The sequence below is a fragment of the Solanum stenotomum genome, chromosome 11, assembly GCF_019186545.1.
Source record: "Solanum stenotomum isolate F172 chromosome 11, ASM1918654v1, whole genome shotgun sequence".
Taxonomy (NCBI): domain Eukaryota; kingdom Viridiplantae; phylum Streptophyta; class Magnoliopsida; order Solanales; family Solanaceae; genus Solanum; species Solanum stenotomum.
Genome location: NC_064292.1, coordinates 16,879,478 through 16,897,527, shown reverse-complemented (window position 1 = coordinate 16,897,527; position 18,050 = coordinate 16,879,478). Strand labels below are relative to the sequence as shown.

Here is an 18,050-nt window from a genome sequence, read left to right as displayed (position 1 = left end):
AACTGTATTGCCTTCCTCTTCTTCATCGTTGTCGTCTAAGAGCTGTTTCTCAAGCTCTTGAAGACAATTCATCATCTTTTTATCCGATTCCTGAGACAACAATTCCTGTACTCAGATGGATGCTCTATTTTGAACCGAATTTAGAGACGAAACCCCTGTAGAATAATTCTGAATACCTGGAGATAAAAACCCACCAATATTAGCAGGCTGTGACCGAAATTACTGCAGAACAGGTAGAGCGTGGCGCGTGTTCATCATCATAGGGACATTTGAATTCGAAGAAAATTCAGATGAAATTGAAGAAGCAGCAACATCGGCAACAGAAAAATCTATAGGGGAAATAGGAGACATTGGAGAAGACTGCTGATAACTTTTGGGTTTTACGTTACGGAGATAAAACCCAAGTCGTTGCTACTGCTGTTGTTGTTGTTGAAGTAGCATCATCTGCTGTTGCTGCTGTTGAAGTTGTAGAAACTGCAATTGTTGTTGTTGTTGAAACTCCGCAAGGGATCGCTTACCCATCAAATTGGGTCTCCCTTGATGAACGGTCTGTGTAACCAGGTCAGGCAAAATACCCGATAGCAGTGAAGAATAAGGCCTTTGTGAGTTGTTATTCATGGTAGATCTCCCATTGTTGTTCCCACCAGCACCGTAAAACTAGCCGGAGTACCCACCAAACCCTAGTAACCACCGATTTGCTTCCACCAAACGATGAACGCCTCGATCGACAACACACCAATGTTCTTCAAATATGACAGTGAAAACTTGATTAGATGGTTAAAACTACAAGGAAGCTTCAAAAACACTACGAAATCGAAGAAATCTTTAGCTAAAATTAGGATATATAGACGAATTTTTTTTATTAGGTTTTGGTGTTCTTAGAGAAAGAAAACGAGTGGGTGAAATAAATGGACTAGGGTAAATAAAATGAATTTGGGTGAAAAGAATCGGGTTTGGGTGAAAAGAAACGGATTTGGGTCAAATGAATCGGATTGGGGTCTTTTATTACGTGGCTTCACTAAGAGACGAGTGGCTCTCACTCTAGGCATAATGTCCTGGGTTGGGTGACTGAAGGGGAAATAAATATACTTTTATGTACTTAAGGTGTGTAATAGGTCGTCCCATTAGTTAAAGTGTGTAAATGACTTTTGGGTACGAGTTTAGGGGGGGAATTTATGCCTTTTGCCTATTGTTATACATGAGCTGTTGGGTTAGCTTGGATTGTTGTTGTGATGTGACATTTGTATTGTTCGCCTACAAACATACACATGGTGCATATTCATTGACTTTCGTGCCTTTTGAGGCTAGGATCAGGGTGTTCGACTACACCACATGCATTTCATGCCTTTTGAGGCTAGATTTGGGGTGTTCGTCTACACCACATGCATTTCATACCCTTTGAGGCTAGAAGAAATTTGGATTGTAAAATTGCTCATTTCATACCCTTTGAGGCTAGAAGAAATTTGGATTGTAAAATTGCTCATTTGTAATAGCAAGAACAAGTGGGTGGATAGTTCCACCAATTTAATAAAAAAATTTGGTTATCAATTATCACAATTAAACTAAGATTTCGAAGAATTCAAGAATAAACAAGCAATCTATGGGTGCGAGGATTGGAAATCGATGTCATATAGGGATAACTATGCTGCTCTATAGTGATGAACATTTATGAATAGACTAAGGCATCTTCATTTACGCTAATCATCATTCAATCTCAAAGCATCTATGCATAGAATCTCCTTTCGGTCTCATCTAATTGCCAATCTAAACAACCCAATACCTTACTCTATTCTCTCTTTCAATGTAGAATTAGGGCGAATAAATCCGACCTATAACCTCTATTTTCAAGCAAGTTACAAACATCAAACCTATAGTGCTAGTATTGGACTAATTACCCACTCCAATCAATCTCTTCCGAGCATCAACTGAAGATCAAAAGTAGAAATTGAATGTTCTTACTGTAATTTTTTTATAGCTATATTTTCATCTTTCCTATTTTATCCTTCTGCCTTAGATTGAGTTGTGTGATATTTATATTTACATGTGTCGTGTCACAGACTTAAAATCTGTCAAATGCTCGTCTATTGTTGCCATATGGCATGACAGTACATGTATTTTTAGCTTTAACAATGCTTTGCATGCTTCGTTTAATTGTAACAAAAAAGTACTTTGACATGTTCTTCAAATTTAATTTAATTTTCTTATTGAACATTTAATTTTTATTAAACTATATCTTTAAATTAATTACTAAAAAAAGCACTGCTAAATTAATGATTACTATAAGTATATCATTATCATTTTTATATTAATTGATATATAATTCTAGATTTGGAAAATAATTTGAGAAATACGTAATTAGTATTAAGGTAAAACATGAATTTTTTTTTTGATATGCTGTCAAAGTAAAAAAAAATCAAATTCAAATATAAATATAATAATTTCAGATATTATAAAAAGTATAATCAATTATTATAAAAATCATCAACATGGGTTGTGGTGCACTGGTGGGAGTGTTTCACCCTTAACCAGAGATCTCGGAAAATCCAATATGGACTCCGAACACCGAGTGGAAAACCAAAAAAAATAAAAATTACTATAAAAATCAATTACTTGTAACATTGTATAAAATGGTACATTTGAATATTTTAGTTGGCTTTAACATAAGATACCATTTTTGTCATTTTGTGTTTTAAAGAAATCATAATTGATGTTACCCTGCCCATTTGAATTGATGAAATTACCCATGAAGGTAGCAGCAGCTGCTATAGGGACTCCCTCGTTATTTCCTTGCTGCAATTTTGTTCATTTGCCGGCCTCGACTTCACTTTCACTATCCCCAAGGCGTCCTGCTTCCATCTTCTCGCCTTTGCTCATCCCCATCTCAGGTTTCTCTCTTTCTTTCTGTCTCTCTCTATATATGTGTGTCAAACTAGGTAAATGATCTATTTCTCTGCTTCATACGCCAAAGTACGGTCATTTTTTTTTTTTTGTGTGTGTGTCTGACCTTTAGATGGAAACTTAAAGGAGTGATATGTGAAACTGATGGAAAATGGTTACATGTGTATTAGCAATACTATTAATTATAGGTGAAAATTCTATTTTTCTGCTTCATCAACTTTTCAAAATCAATATCTATGTGCCAATAAATAGAATTTTGATGGTAAAGCCTTTTTTCCCCTTTTAGATGACTAGTAAGGAATTGACTACAGGATAATGAATAGATGGGTTTTACCTTCCTTTTGTTATAGGTAAATATTCTATTTTTCTGCTTGATAGACCCTCCAAAAATGTTTATGCAAGGGTTTTTGCAGAAATAGGATATTAAGGTAAAATCTGGGCTTGTTCTTGTTACCTAAAGACGACAATTGAGTGACTGAAATGTGAAAATACAGAAATATGATTTATCATACTTCTTGTTCCATGTGTGCCCACTCTGGAATTTGCTCAAATGGATTTCAAAGAAAGCCTTTTTCATTTTCTTTGTCCCCCCATTTAAAATGTGAAGCAACTGGAGAATGATAAAATAAGCATTTGATATGTTTCATTCTGTTTGTTTGTCTTTGGATTTTGCTTAATTGAGTATCAACTTAGATGGATCAGTTGTTTCATGAATAGTATTAACTTTACAGGGAGGAAGAAGTTATTCTTGCGTGCTGAGAATCTTGATTGTGAGAGCGTGGAACAAATGGATTTGAAGAAGGAATTTCCTGAATTAAACAAGGATCTATACCCCTCTATAGAGCCATATTGTACTGGGTTTTTGAAAGTTTCGGACCTTCATACTATATACTGGGAGCAGTCAGGAAATCCTAATGGCTGTGTGAGTTTTTTTCTATTTTTTCTTGTATTAAGATGGCACAACATAATCTTTCTATTGCCTATAAACAGTCAAGTACATCAAAGATGTCTTCTATTTGAGCTAGTACATCATGTTTACACCAAAAGTAAAAAAGTGCTAAGCAATTCATTTTGATCTTCTGCAAGTTGTTTTGTGCATCCTCAAAACACCTCTTGTTCCTTCCTGTCCAAATTGTCCACCATATATATGCTGGGACAATCTTCCATCTCTCCTCCTTCTCTGTTGCATTGCCATCCCTGTTCCAGCTGCTTAGGACTCCTTTGCTCCCAGGTTTTACCCACTTGATCCCCTTCATGAACATTCTCCATAGTTGCTCTGTCAATTTTGCAATGCAAGAAAAGGTGGTTGATTGTCTTTGTTTGCTCCCCACACAAAAAAACATCTGGAAGCCAACATTTGTGAACTTACATTCGTCCACAAACTAAGTTCCAAAAGGGGAAGTGGGATGTTTATACAAGTCTTAGAGTAAATTAATAAAGTCTAATTGTAAATTTGCAAGTGCAGCATCAGATAATGATTTTAAAGGCAAAAAACACAGAGAAGTATCAAGATTAGAAGAACTTGACGTGAAAAGCGAGTAGTGCAGTGCACACTCCTTTGAGCTGAAGCGCACGACTTATAGAAAATAAAGAAGTACCAAACATATATCAATGTAGTTTTTTAGTAGCAGAAGACATCGATGTATTAGTGTAAGTAAATACAATCCATGTAATTGCAGAAACTATCAAAATCAAAGAACTTCATTCTCGATTCTACGAGAATTCTTATGAAGCCTTTCATTTGCTTTTCTTCAATGGAAATTTCTAATTTTAGCCTCCAATGTACAATAATGCCGATATTATTTCAACTCCTTGAAGTTGAGATTCAAAAGATTGACCGCTTCTCATTGGGATCACTTCAAACGTCATTATTTCAAGCGCACACTTCTCTGAAGCACATGAATTTTCCCATGAAACGATAACCTCTCGCTTCACATCAATTGACTGTTTCAAGCAAAGAGTAATAACTTTTAATAACACTGGTATCAGATTTCTACTTATACACGTGGTCCATTTTCTCAGAGGAGCCCCAGTCCTCCTCACTAGAAGAAGATAAGAGGCTCAGGAGACTAGCATATGATGACTACATTTGCTTATAGCTCTACATATGATTAATCTGTTTCTAGTTTTGGTAGAGAACATTGTTTATTTTTTTGGGTCAGTGATATAAGCCTATTCCAATGTAGGTTATATGTTTTTCTTGTTTTCTACTCTCTGATGCTTTCACATGATGCAAAATAGGGTGAAATTTGTTATTTTTAGGAAAGATGTTTGATGTAAAGTCATTTTGAAGATATGTTCCATATTTGCAGCCAGCAGTGTTTTTCCATGGAGGCCCTGGAGGTGGGACTTCACCCAATAACAGGAGGTTCTTTGATCCTGTCTTCTATCGAATCATTCTATTTGATCAGGTTGATATTATTAACTAAAGTGCTAATTCATGCACTTTGTGTTTTTTCAAATGTGAGCTGAGAGTCTATCGGTAACAACCTCTCTACCTCTGAGGTAGGGGTAAGGTCTGCGTACACTCTACCCTCCTCATGCTCCCCTGACTACACTAGGTATGTTGATGTACCTTTTCAAATGAAAACAATGGTATCTTCCAGAGAGGTGCGGGTAAAAGTAAGCCTCATGCTTGCTTGGAGGAGAACACAACATGGGATCTCGTTGGGGATATTGAAAAATTAAGAGAGCACTTAAAGATTCCGGAATGGCAGGTGCAAATCGCTCTCCTTCTGTGACTGTTAGGTCGATGGTACTTCATAAGCCTCTCATAGGTGTGAGTTTGCAGGTATTTGGTGGCTCATGGGGAAGCACTCTGGCTCTTGCATACAGCATATCACATCCTGAAAAGGTCTACTAGCAATTATTCTTTAAGTTCCAAGATTTGTAGTTCAAACTTGTTAGAGGAAGTGATAGATTTTATTCCCAACATCATGTTAAATCTACGTTATTGCTAAAGATTTTAAATGACCTTTCTGTTAAAGGTTACTGGGATCATTCTTAGAGGGATATTTTTGTTGCGGAAGAAAGAAATTGACTGGTTTTATGAGGGTGGAGCTGCTGCAATATACCCTGATGGTAAGCTTCTGAATTTCATGCATGCTGGGAGACCAGCCAACTGAACCTAGTGCACAGTTGTATTGAGTTGTTATAAAATCTGAGAAGTGTAAAACTATTTCATCTGCTGCTGGATACAAAAGTAAGGAATTTAGCACGGGCATTCCTATTTGATTTTTCCATATGAAGATGACGAACAACTTTTATATCTACTTTTGGATCTTTGCAATACTCACTCGGAAGCCATTGTTTTAGCCAGTTCACTATTTCAAGTGTACAAATGAAATGCATTCTCCAGAATATATGCCTATTTTGCAATTTCTGGCAAAGTTGTGATTATCTGAGGTGCTTCTTTTAACCAACCTTTTCACCTAAGCAGATGGCTTATACTGTTTAAGCACATTTTATTAAGTGGTTAATTGCTTACCTAAATTTGGGAAAATGATAAGTGTGTAGATCTGATCATCATTGAGTTGCTGTTTTCACTTGGTTGGTTGTTTAATGGGACTGCTGATGTGGTTTTCAAAGTTAAAACTACCTTTTCTGTCATCTGTTACAGTTTGGGAGCCATTCAGAGATCTGATTCCAGAGGAAGAAAGGAAGTGTTTTGTCAAGGCTTACCATAAGAGATTAAATTCAGATACCCTAGAAACACAGGTAAGAAGTTACTGTTTCATTGCATGTCCTAGTTTCTTTTATTGTTCCTGACATTTTTGAATATGTTAAAATTTCCTTTTTTTTATGGGGGGATAAAATGTTAAAAAAAGAAAAAATTAATTATTTGCTCTTTTCCCTTTGATATCCTTGATGTTTCCCTTACACAACCCCTGAAACTTTCTAACAAAATATGCAGGTGTTGTGCTTTCTATATAACTTGATTTTACTTGAATTCTCGACAATGGTAGAAGCTCTGTTTGTTCCTTTGTTAGCACCAGACAAGTATTGTTCTTAGGATAGAATGTTTGAAGTACTCATAACTACTGCACAAAATACACCATGCTCCTGTTTTCAATGAAGAAGTCACATTTTGGTGGCTTCAGAGTTTTAAGATGTCATCATGACTCATGAAAATATATGACAGCAAAGTTGGAAGCACAAAGGATTTTAATATGATAGGAAGCAAAGAAGATATTACATCAGTTTGTGTCTGCAAACTCTGTCAGTGACAGTTTCTGATCCTTGCCCCCACAACATCAAATCAACTCCACATATTGCTATAATACTATTAAATACATTAAACCACTTGTTTGCTTGTCTCAAGTTCTTGAATGTTTTAGTATGCAGCAGCTAGGGCATGGACTAAATGGGAAATGATGACCTCTCATCTTCTCCCTAATGAAGAGAACATAAAGAGAGGAGATGATGATGATTTCTCCTTGGTGAGTACATCTATGAAGTGCATGTAGTATCCGGGTGACCTTCCCATTAAAGCATTGTTCTTTTGCATCTATATTCGTAAAACTCTATCTAAGAGCTGCAGTTTTACTGTTTTCCTTATTTCTTGTCTACTGGGAACTTGAAATTACACTATTTTTGGAAATTCAATGTGAACAATTATTTATCATCATAGGGGCTGTTATCATTCATTATATAACCTGAACATATCTTGCTTTTTTCAGGCATTTGCAAGGATTGAGAACCACTACTTTATCAACAAGGGATTCTTCTCTTCAGATTCTTTCCTTCTAGATAATGTTGAAAAGATAAAGCATATCAAAACAATAATTGTTCAGGTAAATTCTGCTTCTGTTTCTTCTTTAGCTTTGCATTGCCGTCTCAAAGTTCAAGATTCCCCCAATACGTGAAGGCCTTGTCTGGAGACATAAAACATCTGAAAGACTTACTTTTCTTCCCAATGATGGATGCAATTTTTTTTTTGATAAGTTTATTTTTGGAAAATGTGATTGAAGACTTACAGAAAGAACATAATGGAGGACTTACATAAAGAACGTAATGGTAAGGGATGAATGTTTGCCAGCATTGTTCTGGCATGTCCCAAATCTGACGCTTAAGTCGTGATCAGTATCCAATGAGCTACCACCAATGCTATACATACCCGACTGTACTATGAACTGCTACAATATGTGGAAACAATACTAAATATCAAGTATAAAAGCGTTCTCATGATAAATATCTGAAAATGAGTAAAAAGTCAAGTGAAAATGTAAACCCCAAAAAATTTCGGAGTCATGGAGCAACTAAGAATCTGAGATGCCACTATATGAGACACAACTCAAAATGAAATCAAATAAAGACTGTAAGTAAGATAGGAGCTGACGACTCCACAGACTGGGGGATGGCTCACCTCAACTGTAGAACTGGACGAGCCATCAACAACTATGTCGCCCTTAACAGTATCTAGACAGAGTAGTAAATAAACAACAACATACCCAGTGAAATCTCTGTCTTACCCTTGAGACAGAGTAGTAAATGATGAGTCAAAATGACCCAGTAAGATTTTCGACCCTTCCCTATCTTACCCTTGAGACAAGCTTTGAAAACTGTAGTGCATAGTGACATAGTAAAGCTATAACAAGTATAAAACAGTCATACAAGTAAGCACGTAGACCTTACCCTTATCTTTGTGGGGTAGGAAGACTTATTTGTGATAGACTCTCAGCTCAAGAAAAGCATTTCTCAAAACATATTTGAAAAAACAAGAGTAAAAAGCTACGCTGAAAGTATTGAAGAGAAGAGAAGTATTGACAACAAAATAGTAAAGACTACTAATGTAGAAGAAACAACAATAGTAATAAACTTGAAGCATAAGATGATGATAGAGTAATAATAGTGTTGGTAACGGTAAGGGGAAGGGGGAGAAGATATGGAGCTCTAATTTGGTACAAATAGAACCGAAAATAAAAATAAAAAATATGAGGAGATCTATAAATCTGGTTGAAACTTCTGAAAATTCCTGGGGTTAGATTGGAATCACCAAGCGAGTAGCAAGAATCAAAAAACCAGAGGTTGAAGTCGTTGGAAAGACAGTGATTGGAAATTATAGAAAATTGTATGGATGGGTTCGGAATCACTAGAGACCATTGTAGAAGAAGAATCCAGCTTGAAAACACATTAGACTAGTGTTCATGCACCTGCGAGTGGATTTACACGCTCGTCAGAACCCTAATTTCTGGCAGCATGTGTGAGGTAATCTGGTAGGGGTTTGGTTCTGGACGATGATGAATTTGTGGCAGTGTTGGTTTTCGCACAACACTGATGGAGAAGAAGATGACACAAATTAGATCTGGACAGTCACTCTCAAAAACGGCACGCTGACTGACCTTTCTGCCCTAGATGTTTCCACTGATGCTCTGCTACCATGTGAGAAACAAAGACTCGGGAAATATTATTAAAACACATAAATTACATTATTACATTGATATGTATTTATAGACAGTCCATGTAATCCTATTCTAACAAACCCAAAAGCATAGAATGTCCAACTCGTAATTCTGAAGACATGACATAAGATGATAGCAGGTGTCAAACTCACGCCCAAACCCTTGGTTGGCCGGACCTGCACTCGGTGCCTTAACTTGACTGAGCAGACCAATTCTTCGTGGAATTTATGAATAAGGACAATGCATGGAACAATATGAAAACATTTCCATCAATGGATTTAAGTACGTTTCTTATCAAATAAAATATTAAGTCTCTAAGTACAAAAAATCACAAGTATGGTGTCAGGCAACATAAAGGTAAGGCCCAAAACATATGTACATGAAATGAGTGACTACATCTATGAGGCCTCTAAACTATGCATAAGAATTAGAAGTGTCGGGACAAGGCTCCAACATAGGGTATGAAAGTACGTAATACATGGAATAAAAAAGGAAAATGCCCTGTAAACCAAATGGGGCTCACCAATGAGAGTGCCTAGCATGGAGACTTGTTGTCTTGAGAATTCGTACTTGCATCACGAAATGTAGTTCCATAGAGCTCAAATCATAAGAGACGCATCAATTGTGTAGATAAGAAATCGAAGAGATTATGAGAATTCGAGATTAGAGAATGTCAAATTAGAAAGGTTTTCCTTACCTCAAGTGCTTCAGAGCTAATGGTAGTCCCATAGTTCCAAATGAGCCCAAGAATGATAATCCCGACTCCAAGTTCAACAACTTGACACAATGATTTTGATATTTGACTACCCAGGTCAAGATAGTAGTCCTTTCTTGGAGACTTAAGATGAACTTGATGAAGTAATATCTTCTGTGAAAAGTGTGGCCATTGGTTTTGAGGTTGTGGGGAAATTTATCACTTGCAACAATAGGGGAGGTTCGTATTTTCGTAAAATGTCTAATGGGGACTAATATATTAACCTAGAGTTGAATTTGGTATCATTGAATCCATCGAAATCTCAATGTTGGTTTACTTTCGTTAACTATTAAGAATTCTTGTATTCATTTTTATATAATAAAAGGGATTGGTCCATAAATCAACAAAATAAACTTGCTAATTAGTTTGATATAAGATTTAAGTGATGAGCGAAACTACAAAAGTTCTTGGCAGGGCATGTGTATATATGCGTATATATTTTATAATTAATTCTCATTAAATTCTCTAAATGGATAAACTTCTAAATATCTAATTCTTATTAAGTTCTCTACATGGTTAAACATCTAAATACCTCTGATTAAAGCACTAATCAATTATAAATATATTATGAAATTAAGATATACACTAACACTTCATAAAAATTAAGTCATTTAGAAAATATATTTTATCAAATTCTTTTATTTTTCGAACCTAATCTCAAGAGTACAATTTTTTTTCTTTTGAGAAAAGTTCCCATTCTTAGGATATGTAAATTCTTGTCTTTTGACTTCCTCACGTCATGTATATAATTTAAGGCATATCCAAAGTCTGGGTGTTGCAACAGGTAGATAGCATGATAGTATAAGTGTGAAATCATAGAATAGAAATAACAAAATAGGGGGTCCACAGTGGTTGAAACTAGCCAAGCAGCTCACCCTGAAGTCTCCAAATACACTTGTGAAGAATTGTTTGGGTCTTAGCTTAGAGATTTTCTGGGTGTTACACACAAATCCTGCCTCCGATCCTCAAGACACCATCAGAATCAAGGACAGCCTCCTTGGCTTCCGCGCTCATCACTTTGTCTCGAATGAGACACAACTTCTCATCATCGAACTAGTTCTCACGAATCTGCTCAACTAAGGAAGATCGGGCCTCTATGAAAGCAATCAAACTACCGCTCTCCTCAGAAATCTAAGCTCCTAAGCCCATACCCGAGCTCCACTGGTGCAAGGGTCAACATAGCACCAAAAGTGCAGCAAGTGCAACACGAGACAATAATAATGTGTACTCGATAGTATTCTTTTTTTGATAAAGATAATGTTGTATTCATCAGCATTAAGGATATGCTGGAGACCTCCAAAAATTGGTTTCCAACAAGAGAAAAAACAACAAGGCTAATAGATTACAAAGTGCCTATAAAATCCAAAATTTGTGCAGCTTCTTCTATCCCTTCCTCTTTACACCAAAAATAAAAAGTAGTCAAGCAGTTCCATTTGACTTTCTCTATTGAATTAGCTTTGTTATCATAGCATCTGCTATTTCTTTCTTTCCAAATACACCACCAAATGCATGATGGTATTATACTCCACCACTTTTTCTTAGATTTTCTCCCCCCTCTGCTGATCCAGCAACTAAGTAGATCTGATGTATGCTCAGGCATAATCCAAATAAAAATACTCACATTCATAACTGATGCAATAAAATAGAATTTACTAACAAAAAGAGGGTGCACTTGTAGCAAATAAACTATGGCATGTACTATATGATTAAATATGCACAAGCACAACATTTAAGTGAAATGCATGCTCATGAGTCATAAATCAAATACCTTGTATTTAGCCTCTGTAATTGTTGGATACATCTAAAGTGCCGCCATTATGACTGCTATCCACTGCCACTAACCTTATCTACTCAAGCATGACTGTTTGGAACCATAAAGCACCACCATGAATTTTGTTATCAGTCATCCATCTAATCATGATGATTTGGTCACTGAAATCTGCTATTGTTCATTAACGTCATTACCATCATAATATGATGGGTCCCTGGGTTGGTTGGAAGGAAGGAGGAAGGAATAAGAGTTTCTGTAGTTGTATTGAAGATCAGCATGGTGAGTAGCTCTGTGGTATAAAGACAAATATGAATAGGGACAGGAAGGAGAAGAGTATGATAGAAATGAGATTGCTGGATCAAATATAAGTAGAAGGTTTTATTTCATGTCAGATTTCTGAAGTTTAGTTATGTGATTTAAATATTTAATAGAGTATTTATTTTCTTTTAAAGTATATTTTTCATTGCCACATTTTCCCTATAACCTACTAATACAGTTTAAATGATCATACAAGTAAAGAACTGGTTAAGGCCTAATCATATGTTGCAAGAAATGAAGTGCATTAAATTTCCATAGTGCTTCTTGATGTGTTTATCATGTGAGTTTTTACCTAGAACATCCACCAAGTGCAGTTGAGAACTGTTCGGTCCTCAGTATTGAAGCTAATAACTGAACATGCATTTTCAAGTAGTCAGATGTGACTATGCTCGTCTGTTTTCTTGTCATTATATATTGTCAATCCAAGACGTATATTCCGTTTATGTTTCAGCTTATGATCCTGCACTAAATGTGAATCTTATATATTTTGCATGTACTTGAGGTAAATTGTATTCTTGGATAATCTGATTACAAGAAAATCTTTGTAATACCTTCAGGGAAGATATGATGTTTGCTGTCCAATGATGTCAGCATGGGATCTTCATAAAGCTTGGCCAGAGGCAGAGTTCATTGTAAGTGAAAAATGATTTCCTCAGTTAGGTAGATTTATTAATTCAAAATAATTGGAGGGGAGGAGTTTTGAGACAAAGACTTCCGCCGTTGACGCAGGAGGCAAGGAGGCACAAAAAGATAGGGTATTATCTTTCTGGGCCGCCGTAAAAATATTAGCCAGCAAATGTATATGTTTTGTATATTTGGTACAAATATACATATAATATACATATTGTATGCATAAATATACCTGATCAGGAATATGTTGTATCTGGACTAGTGCTTGTAATTAATTTGGACCAACAAGTGAAAAATGAATAAAATTCCAAAAAGATCTGCCAACAACTAAACTTGAGGAGGAGGTTATTTATTTATTTTTCTTAACCCAACAGGTTACAAGACAAAAATAATAATCGAAGGGGCTTGTACAAGAGTTATGTTAAACTGGCAGTGGAGACATGAAACAACAAAAGGACCTTCGGGTATAAAACTGGTAGATTTTCCCATATGATTTGAGATTTCTATGAAGAGTTGGGATGGGAATCAGACCAAATAAACATTAATTTCATGTGAAAATCCTGTAGGTTGATTTAAATTTGGATTTGGGACATGAAAACTCATCCAACTCAAGGCATGTAGTTAAGGAATGAGTTCAATCTTATGGGTTATCGGATTTATTCTTTAGGATGGCCTGGTTTGAATGGCCTAACCTCTAGGGATTTGGATGATACTTTTAGCACTATAGATTACCTTGAAAAAAATAATAGCTGAAGAAATGAGGCTTTTCTAACTTTTAAAGGAACAAGGCTTTCATAAAAGAAAGAAGATTTTACACTTTGGATACATGATCATATTATTGGCAACTGACAGTTTCTGCTGTGTGATTATAGGTTGTCCCAGGAGCAGGTCATTCGGCAAATGAACCAGGAATAGCAGCAGAACTTGTTGCGGCTAATGAAAAACTGAAAAATGTCCTTGAAGGAGTTTCTTGAGTGCAAGTGCCTACTAGTCATTGACTTTAGACTTTGGCATGGATGTTTGTGAGAGTTAGTATTGTAGATCCTTGCATTCCAGTATCCTAGGTTTGAGTCTCTTCACAGATGAACTAAGAGCAGCACCACATGTGTGGAAGAAAGAAAGTTTGCCTAAAAACAATGCCACGAGTTCTCTCCCCTTTTATATACGACTATTGGACGAGGCTAATTGAAAGAGTTCATTTGTGACATCCCATGTGTGGGGGCATTATTGATACTTCCTACTCATTTTATGTGCTGCTTTATATCCTAAACCCCAACAGCTACACTTGATGCTAACTTTAGCCCCTTTCTCTCTGTATAATTATTATTCCTCTCCTCGATGCACCGAAAAAGAAATTTGGAAGCACGTAAGTATGAAGGATATGCATAAAATATGATCATAAGAGGACAATCTCTTTTAAATATGACCAAGTTAGATCATATTAAAACTTTTAAAGAAGAATCATAAGTCATGAACATGGTCAATGCATCTTAAAATCATACTGAAAGCTTCATAAAATCCTTTAAGAACAACTTAGTTCATTTTGTGGGATATTTACGATTAACTGACATAGACCAAGTGAGCTATAATGTGAAATTCGGTGTCTTGTTCCCACACCGAAAAGAGATGTCCTTACTTTTCATATTTCAAGGCAAGGACCTTAACTTCTAGCTTAGGTGGATCCACTAGCTATGTCTTTCTAAGAAAAACCTACAAGGACACGTGGACAAGGAGATTGCTACTAAAAATTCAGTCTCTACAAATGGGAGAGTCTCCATCTCAATATCCTCTCGGTGCTAAGTAAAAATCTCAACGGAATAGTTATATTCATAAACTTATCATAATACATTGAAAAACACATCAAGTTACTAATTCAAGCTTAAAACATCAGAATAACTCCTTAAATCTTTAATCATGCATGTGTGAGATAACCTTTCACCAAATCATGATTCCTTAACATGTGAGAAAATCCTTTCAGGATTTCATTGATGATCATAAAACATTCATTTTCATAAATCATGCATAACTTTTATGAAAACATCATTCATATATTCATAGTTTCTTCATAAATTCATGTTATTAAGGGTTTATAATCAAAATCATGAATAATGCATGGGTTCATGTGAAAGCAATTGAAAAGCATGTAATTGAGACCAAACAATCGTAATAAGATTAAAATCAAATAATTGAATCAATACATTTGAACTCATGAAAAATTGAATGAAAACCTAATTAATTTGATGAAATTGAACTTGGAGAATTGAGAAACCATTGAGTCTCAATGGGTGAATGAAACTCATTGGTGAAATCCTACATACCTTGAGGATCAAATCCCAAAAGCAATGGAGGAATAGGAGACTCGAAGCTTGAAACCTAGTCTTCTTAGACTTGAGAAAAGAAGATGAATGTGGATGGGATTTGGGGATTTGAGTGAATGAGAGAGTTGGGGTAATTTTAGGAGTAAAAGGATAGCTATAAGACATAGAAGTAGGATCAAAACGACATAGTATAGGAATTAAATGCATAGGAAAAGATTCAAATACCCTTTAGAAATAACTGTCGAAGGACCCTACAGTTTGGACCTATAGACCGTTGTATTGGTCAACCGTAGGTCGAGTTACTGGGGCCTAAAATTTGCCAACTTCCTACGACACCCTTCTACGGACCATCTAAATTACTATGATCCATAGACCCCATCTGTAGACCTCAACTTTAACCCAAAAATTTCACTAAATCAAGAACACCCCTACAAAACTCATCGACGACTCGTTCAAATTTCTACGGCTCGTCCTATCCATTCGTAGGTCAAACTTCAGAAATATGAATTCAAAAAGTCACCTCCAAGTCTACGACTCCCTTCCTATGATCCATAGAACCTCCTACGTTCCATAGAAAGGACTCATAGAACCTGTCTTAGAGCCAAAATCTGAACTTCCCCTTTTTCAACTCAACTTTTCAATTTCTGAGGTGTTATAATATCTCACCCTTGGGAATATCAAGCTAGCATGATAAGACCATAAAACATTCATTTTCATAAATCATGCATAACTTTCATGAAAACATCATTCATAGATTCATAACTTTTTCATAAATTCATGTCTTTAAAGGTTCATAATAAAAATCATGAATAATCCATGAATTCATGTGAAAACAATTAGAAAGCATATAATTGAGACCAAACAATCATAATAAGATCAAAATCAAACAATTAAATGAACACAATTTGAACCTATGAAGAATTGAATGAAAACCTAATCAATTTGATGAAATTGAACTTGAAGAATTGAGAAATCCTTGGGGATCAATGGGTGACTGAAACTCATTGATGAAATCCTGCATACCTTGAGGATCAAAGCTAAAAAGCAATGGAGGGATATGAGACTTGAAGCTTGAAACCCTAGTATTCTTCTTGGACTTGAGAGAGAACTGGAGAAGATGAATGTGGATAAGATTTGGGGATTTGAGTGAATGAGAGAGTTGGGGTAATTTTAGGAGTAGAAGGGTAATTATAGGACATAGAATTAGGGTCAAAATGACATAGTAGAGACATTAAATGCTTAGGAAAATACCCTAATACCCTTAAGAAATAGCTACTGAAGGACCCTACGGTTTGGACCTACAGACTGTACTGGTCAACCGTAGGTCGAGTTATTTGGGCCTAAAATTGTCCAACTTCACATGTCACTCTTCTAATTAAGGACCGTCTAAATTACTACAGTCCTTAGACCCTATTCGTAGACCTTAACTTTAATTCAAAAAATTCACTAAGTCTGAAACACCCCTACAGAACCCATCTATTACTCGTTCAAATTTTCATGACTCGTCTTGTCCATTTGTAGATCAAACTTCAGAAACGTGAAATTCCAAAAACTCACCTCCAATTCTACGATTCCCTTCCTATGACCCGTAAAACCTCCTACGGTCCATAGAAAGGATTCATAGAACCTGCCTTAGAGCCAAAATCTCAAATTTCCCTTATCAACTCGATTTTTCAATTTCTGAGGTGTTACTAATATATATATATATATATATATATATATATATATATATTTATTTATTTATTTATTTTTTCTCTTTTTTTTAACGTTTATCCTACTTAAAAATATCAAGATATAATTCTTCATATTTATTTAAATTATAAGCCCTTCATTAAAAGCTTTTAATAACATTAACATCTATATGTTAAATATAAGATAAATGTCCATGTGGCTCTTTAATGGGACCCACCCCTATTTCCAAGTTAAATATCCAAATTTGGTGCCCAAGTAGTATCACATACGGTAACTCTCTCTTGCCCAAGTAAGCAATTTTCTAGGCCTATAAAATGGTCATATTATAGTGAAAACAATAACAAGGTTTTCCCTCTCTCAATTCATTATATCAATGAGCAACATACAATTCTCTCTTCTCCTTCTTTCTTCTTATTTAGTTTAGTTAATTACTTTTATTTATTTTATAACACGTTATTAGCACGACTCTAATTTTCTATACACAAGCTAAGGTATGATGATTTTCTACTTATCTTTCCTTCATTATCTTATTTGAAATACGGATTGCAAACTTTCAATTTGGATACTTATATATTAAAAGAAATTGCATTGTAAGTTACTTAATTAACAGTTTGAAAGAAATATCACAGTTAACATGTATATTGTGAATTATTCTTCATGTTATAGTTTATTACAGGAAGGATTTCAATTCATAGTAGAGTTAGGTATTTGAAATTAGTAAAATATTAAAAAATAAATAAAGGGGGTTAGGTAATTGTGAGGGAGTTAGTAGAGTTTCTGATCCATCTTGAAATTTATTCTTTGTAAAATAAATAAATAAATTATGTGTGTAAATTATAACAGTGAAATAAAATTTTTGTAAATGGAAGCATGTTCGATGACCTTGAAAATAAAATTATATTCTATGAATCTTTTGTGTTTTTTTTGTCGTGCGTTAAATACCTATACACTTTGATAGTATGTGTGGTATCTACTTTTTTGCACCACATCTCAATATAAAATTATAATCTCGATAATAATAATTATAAATGTAACTCACATGAACTTTAGTAGAACTCATGAGAATGATTATATTTCATGTTTTCTTGAAACTAATTAATTCACTTGGACAATGGGGGAAAGCCCGATCCAGCAATGTCGCGTGAGTGAAGAAGGGCAATGTCGCTTGTAAAGCTCTTTCGTCGACTGCGCGATTCATGACATGAATCGAGGAAGAAGCCTCGGCTAACTCCGTGGCAGCATCCGCGGTAAGACGGGGGGGGGGGGGG

At 35.4% G+C, this 18,050-nt stretch overlaps 2 protein-coding genes across 3 annotated transcripts in view; one reads left to right on the top strand and one right to left on the bottom strand.

Moving 5' to 3' along the window:
* LOC125845522 (probable sphingolipid transporter spinster homolog 2) overlaps positions 1-18,050 on the bottom strand; it is a 293,275-nt gene that overhangs the window by 101,528 nt on the left and 173,697 nt on the right. The window lies entirely within an intron of this gene.
* LOC125845523 (proline iminopeptidase) lies at positions 2,710-14,072 on the top strand. 2 transcript variants are annotated; one of them, XM_049525043.1, is made up of 11 exons: positions 2,712-2,885; positions 3,630-3,820; positions 5,211-5,309; positions 5,505-5,615; positions 5,690-5,752; positions 5,886-5,979; positions 6,518-6,615; positions 7,236-7,337; positions 7,578-7,691; positions 12,700-12,774; positions 13,645-14,072. In XM_049525043.1, exons 1-11 carry the CDS (start codon positions 2,732-2,734, stop codon positions 13,744-13,746), a joined length of 1,203 nt encoding a protein of 400 aa, XP_049381000.1. In that variant the 5' UTR covers positions 2,712-2,731; the 3' UTR covers positions 13,747-14,072. The 2 variants fall into 2 exon arrangements, with proteins under 2 accessions (XP_049381001.1, XP_049381000.1); XM_049525044.1 differs by lacking the exon at positions 12,700-12,774 and having other exon boundaries at positions 2,710-2,885.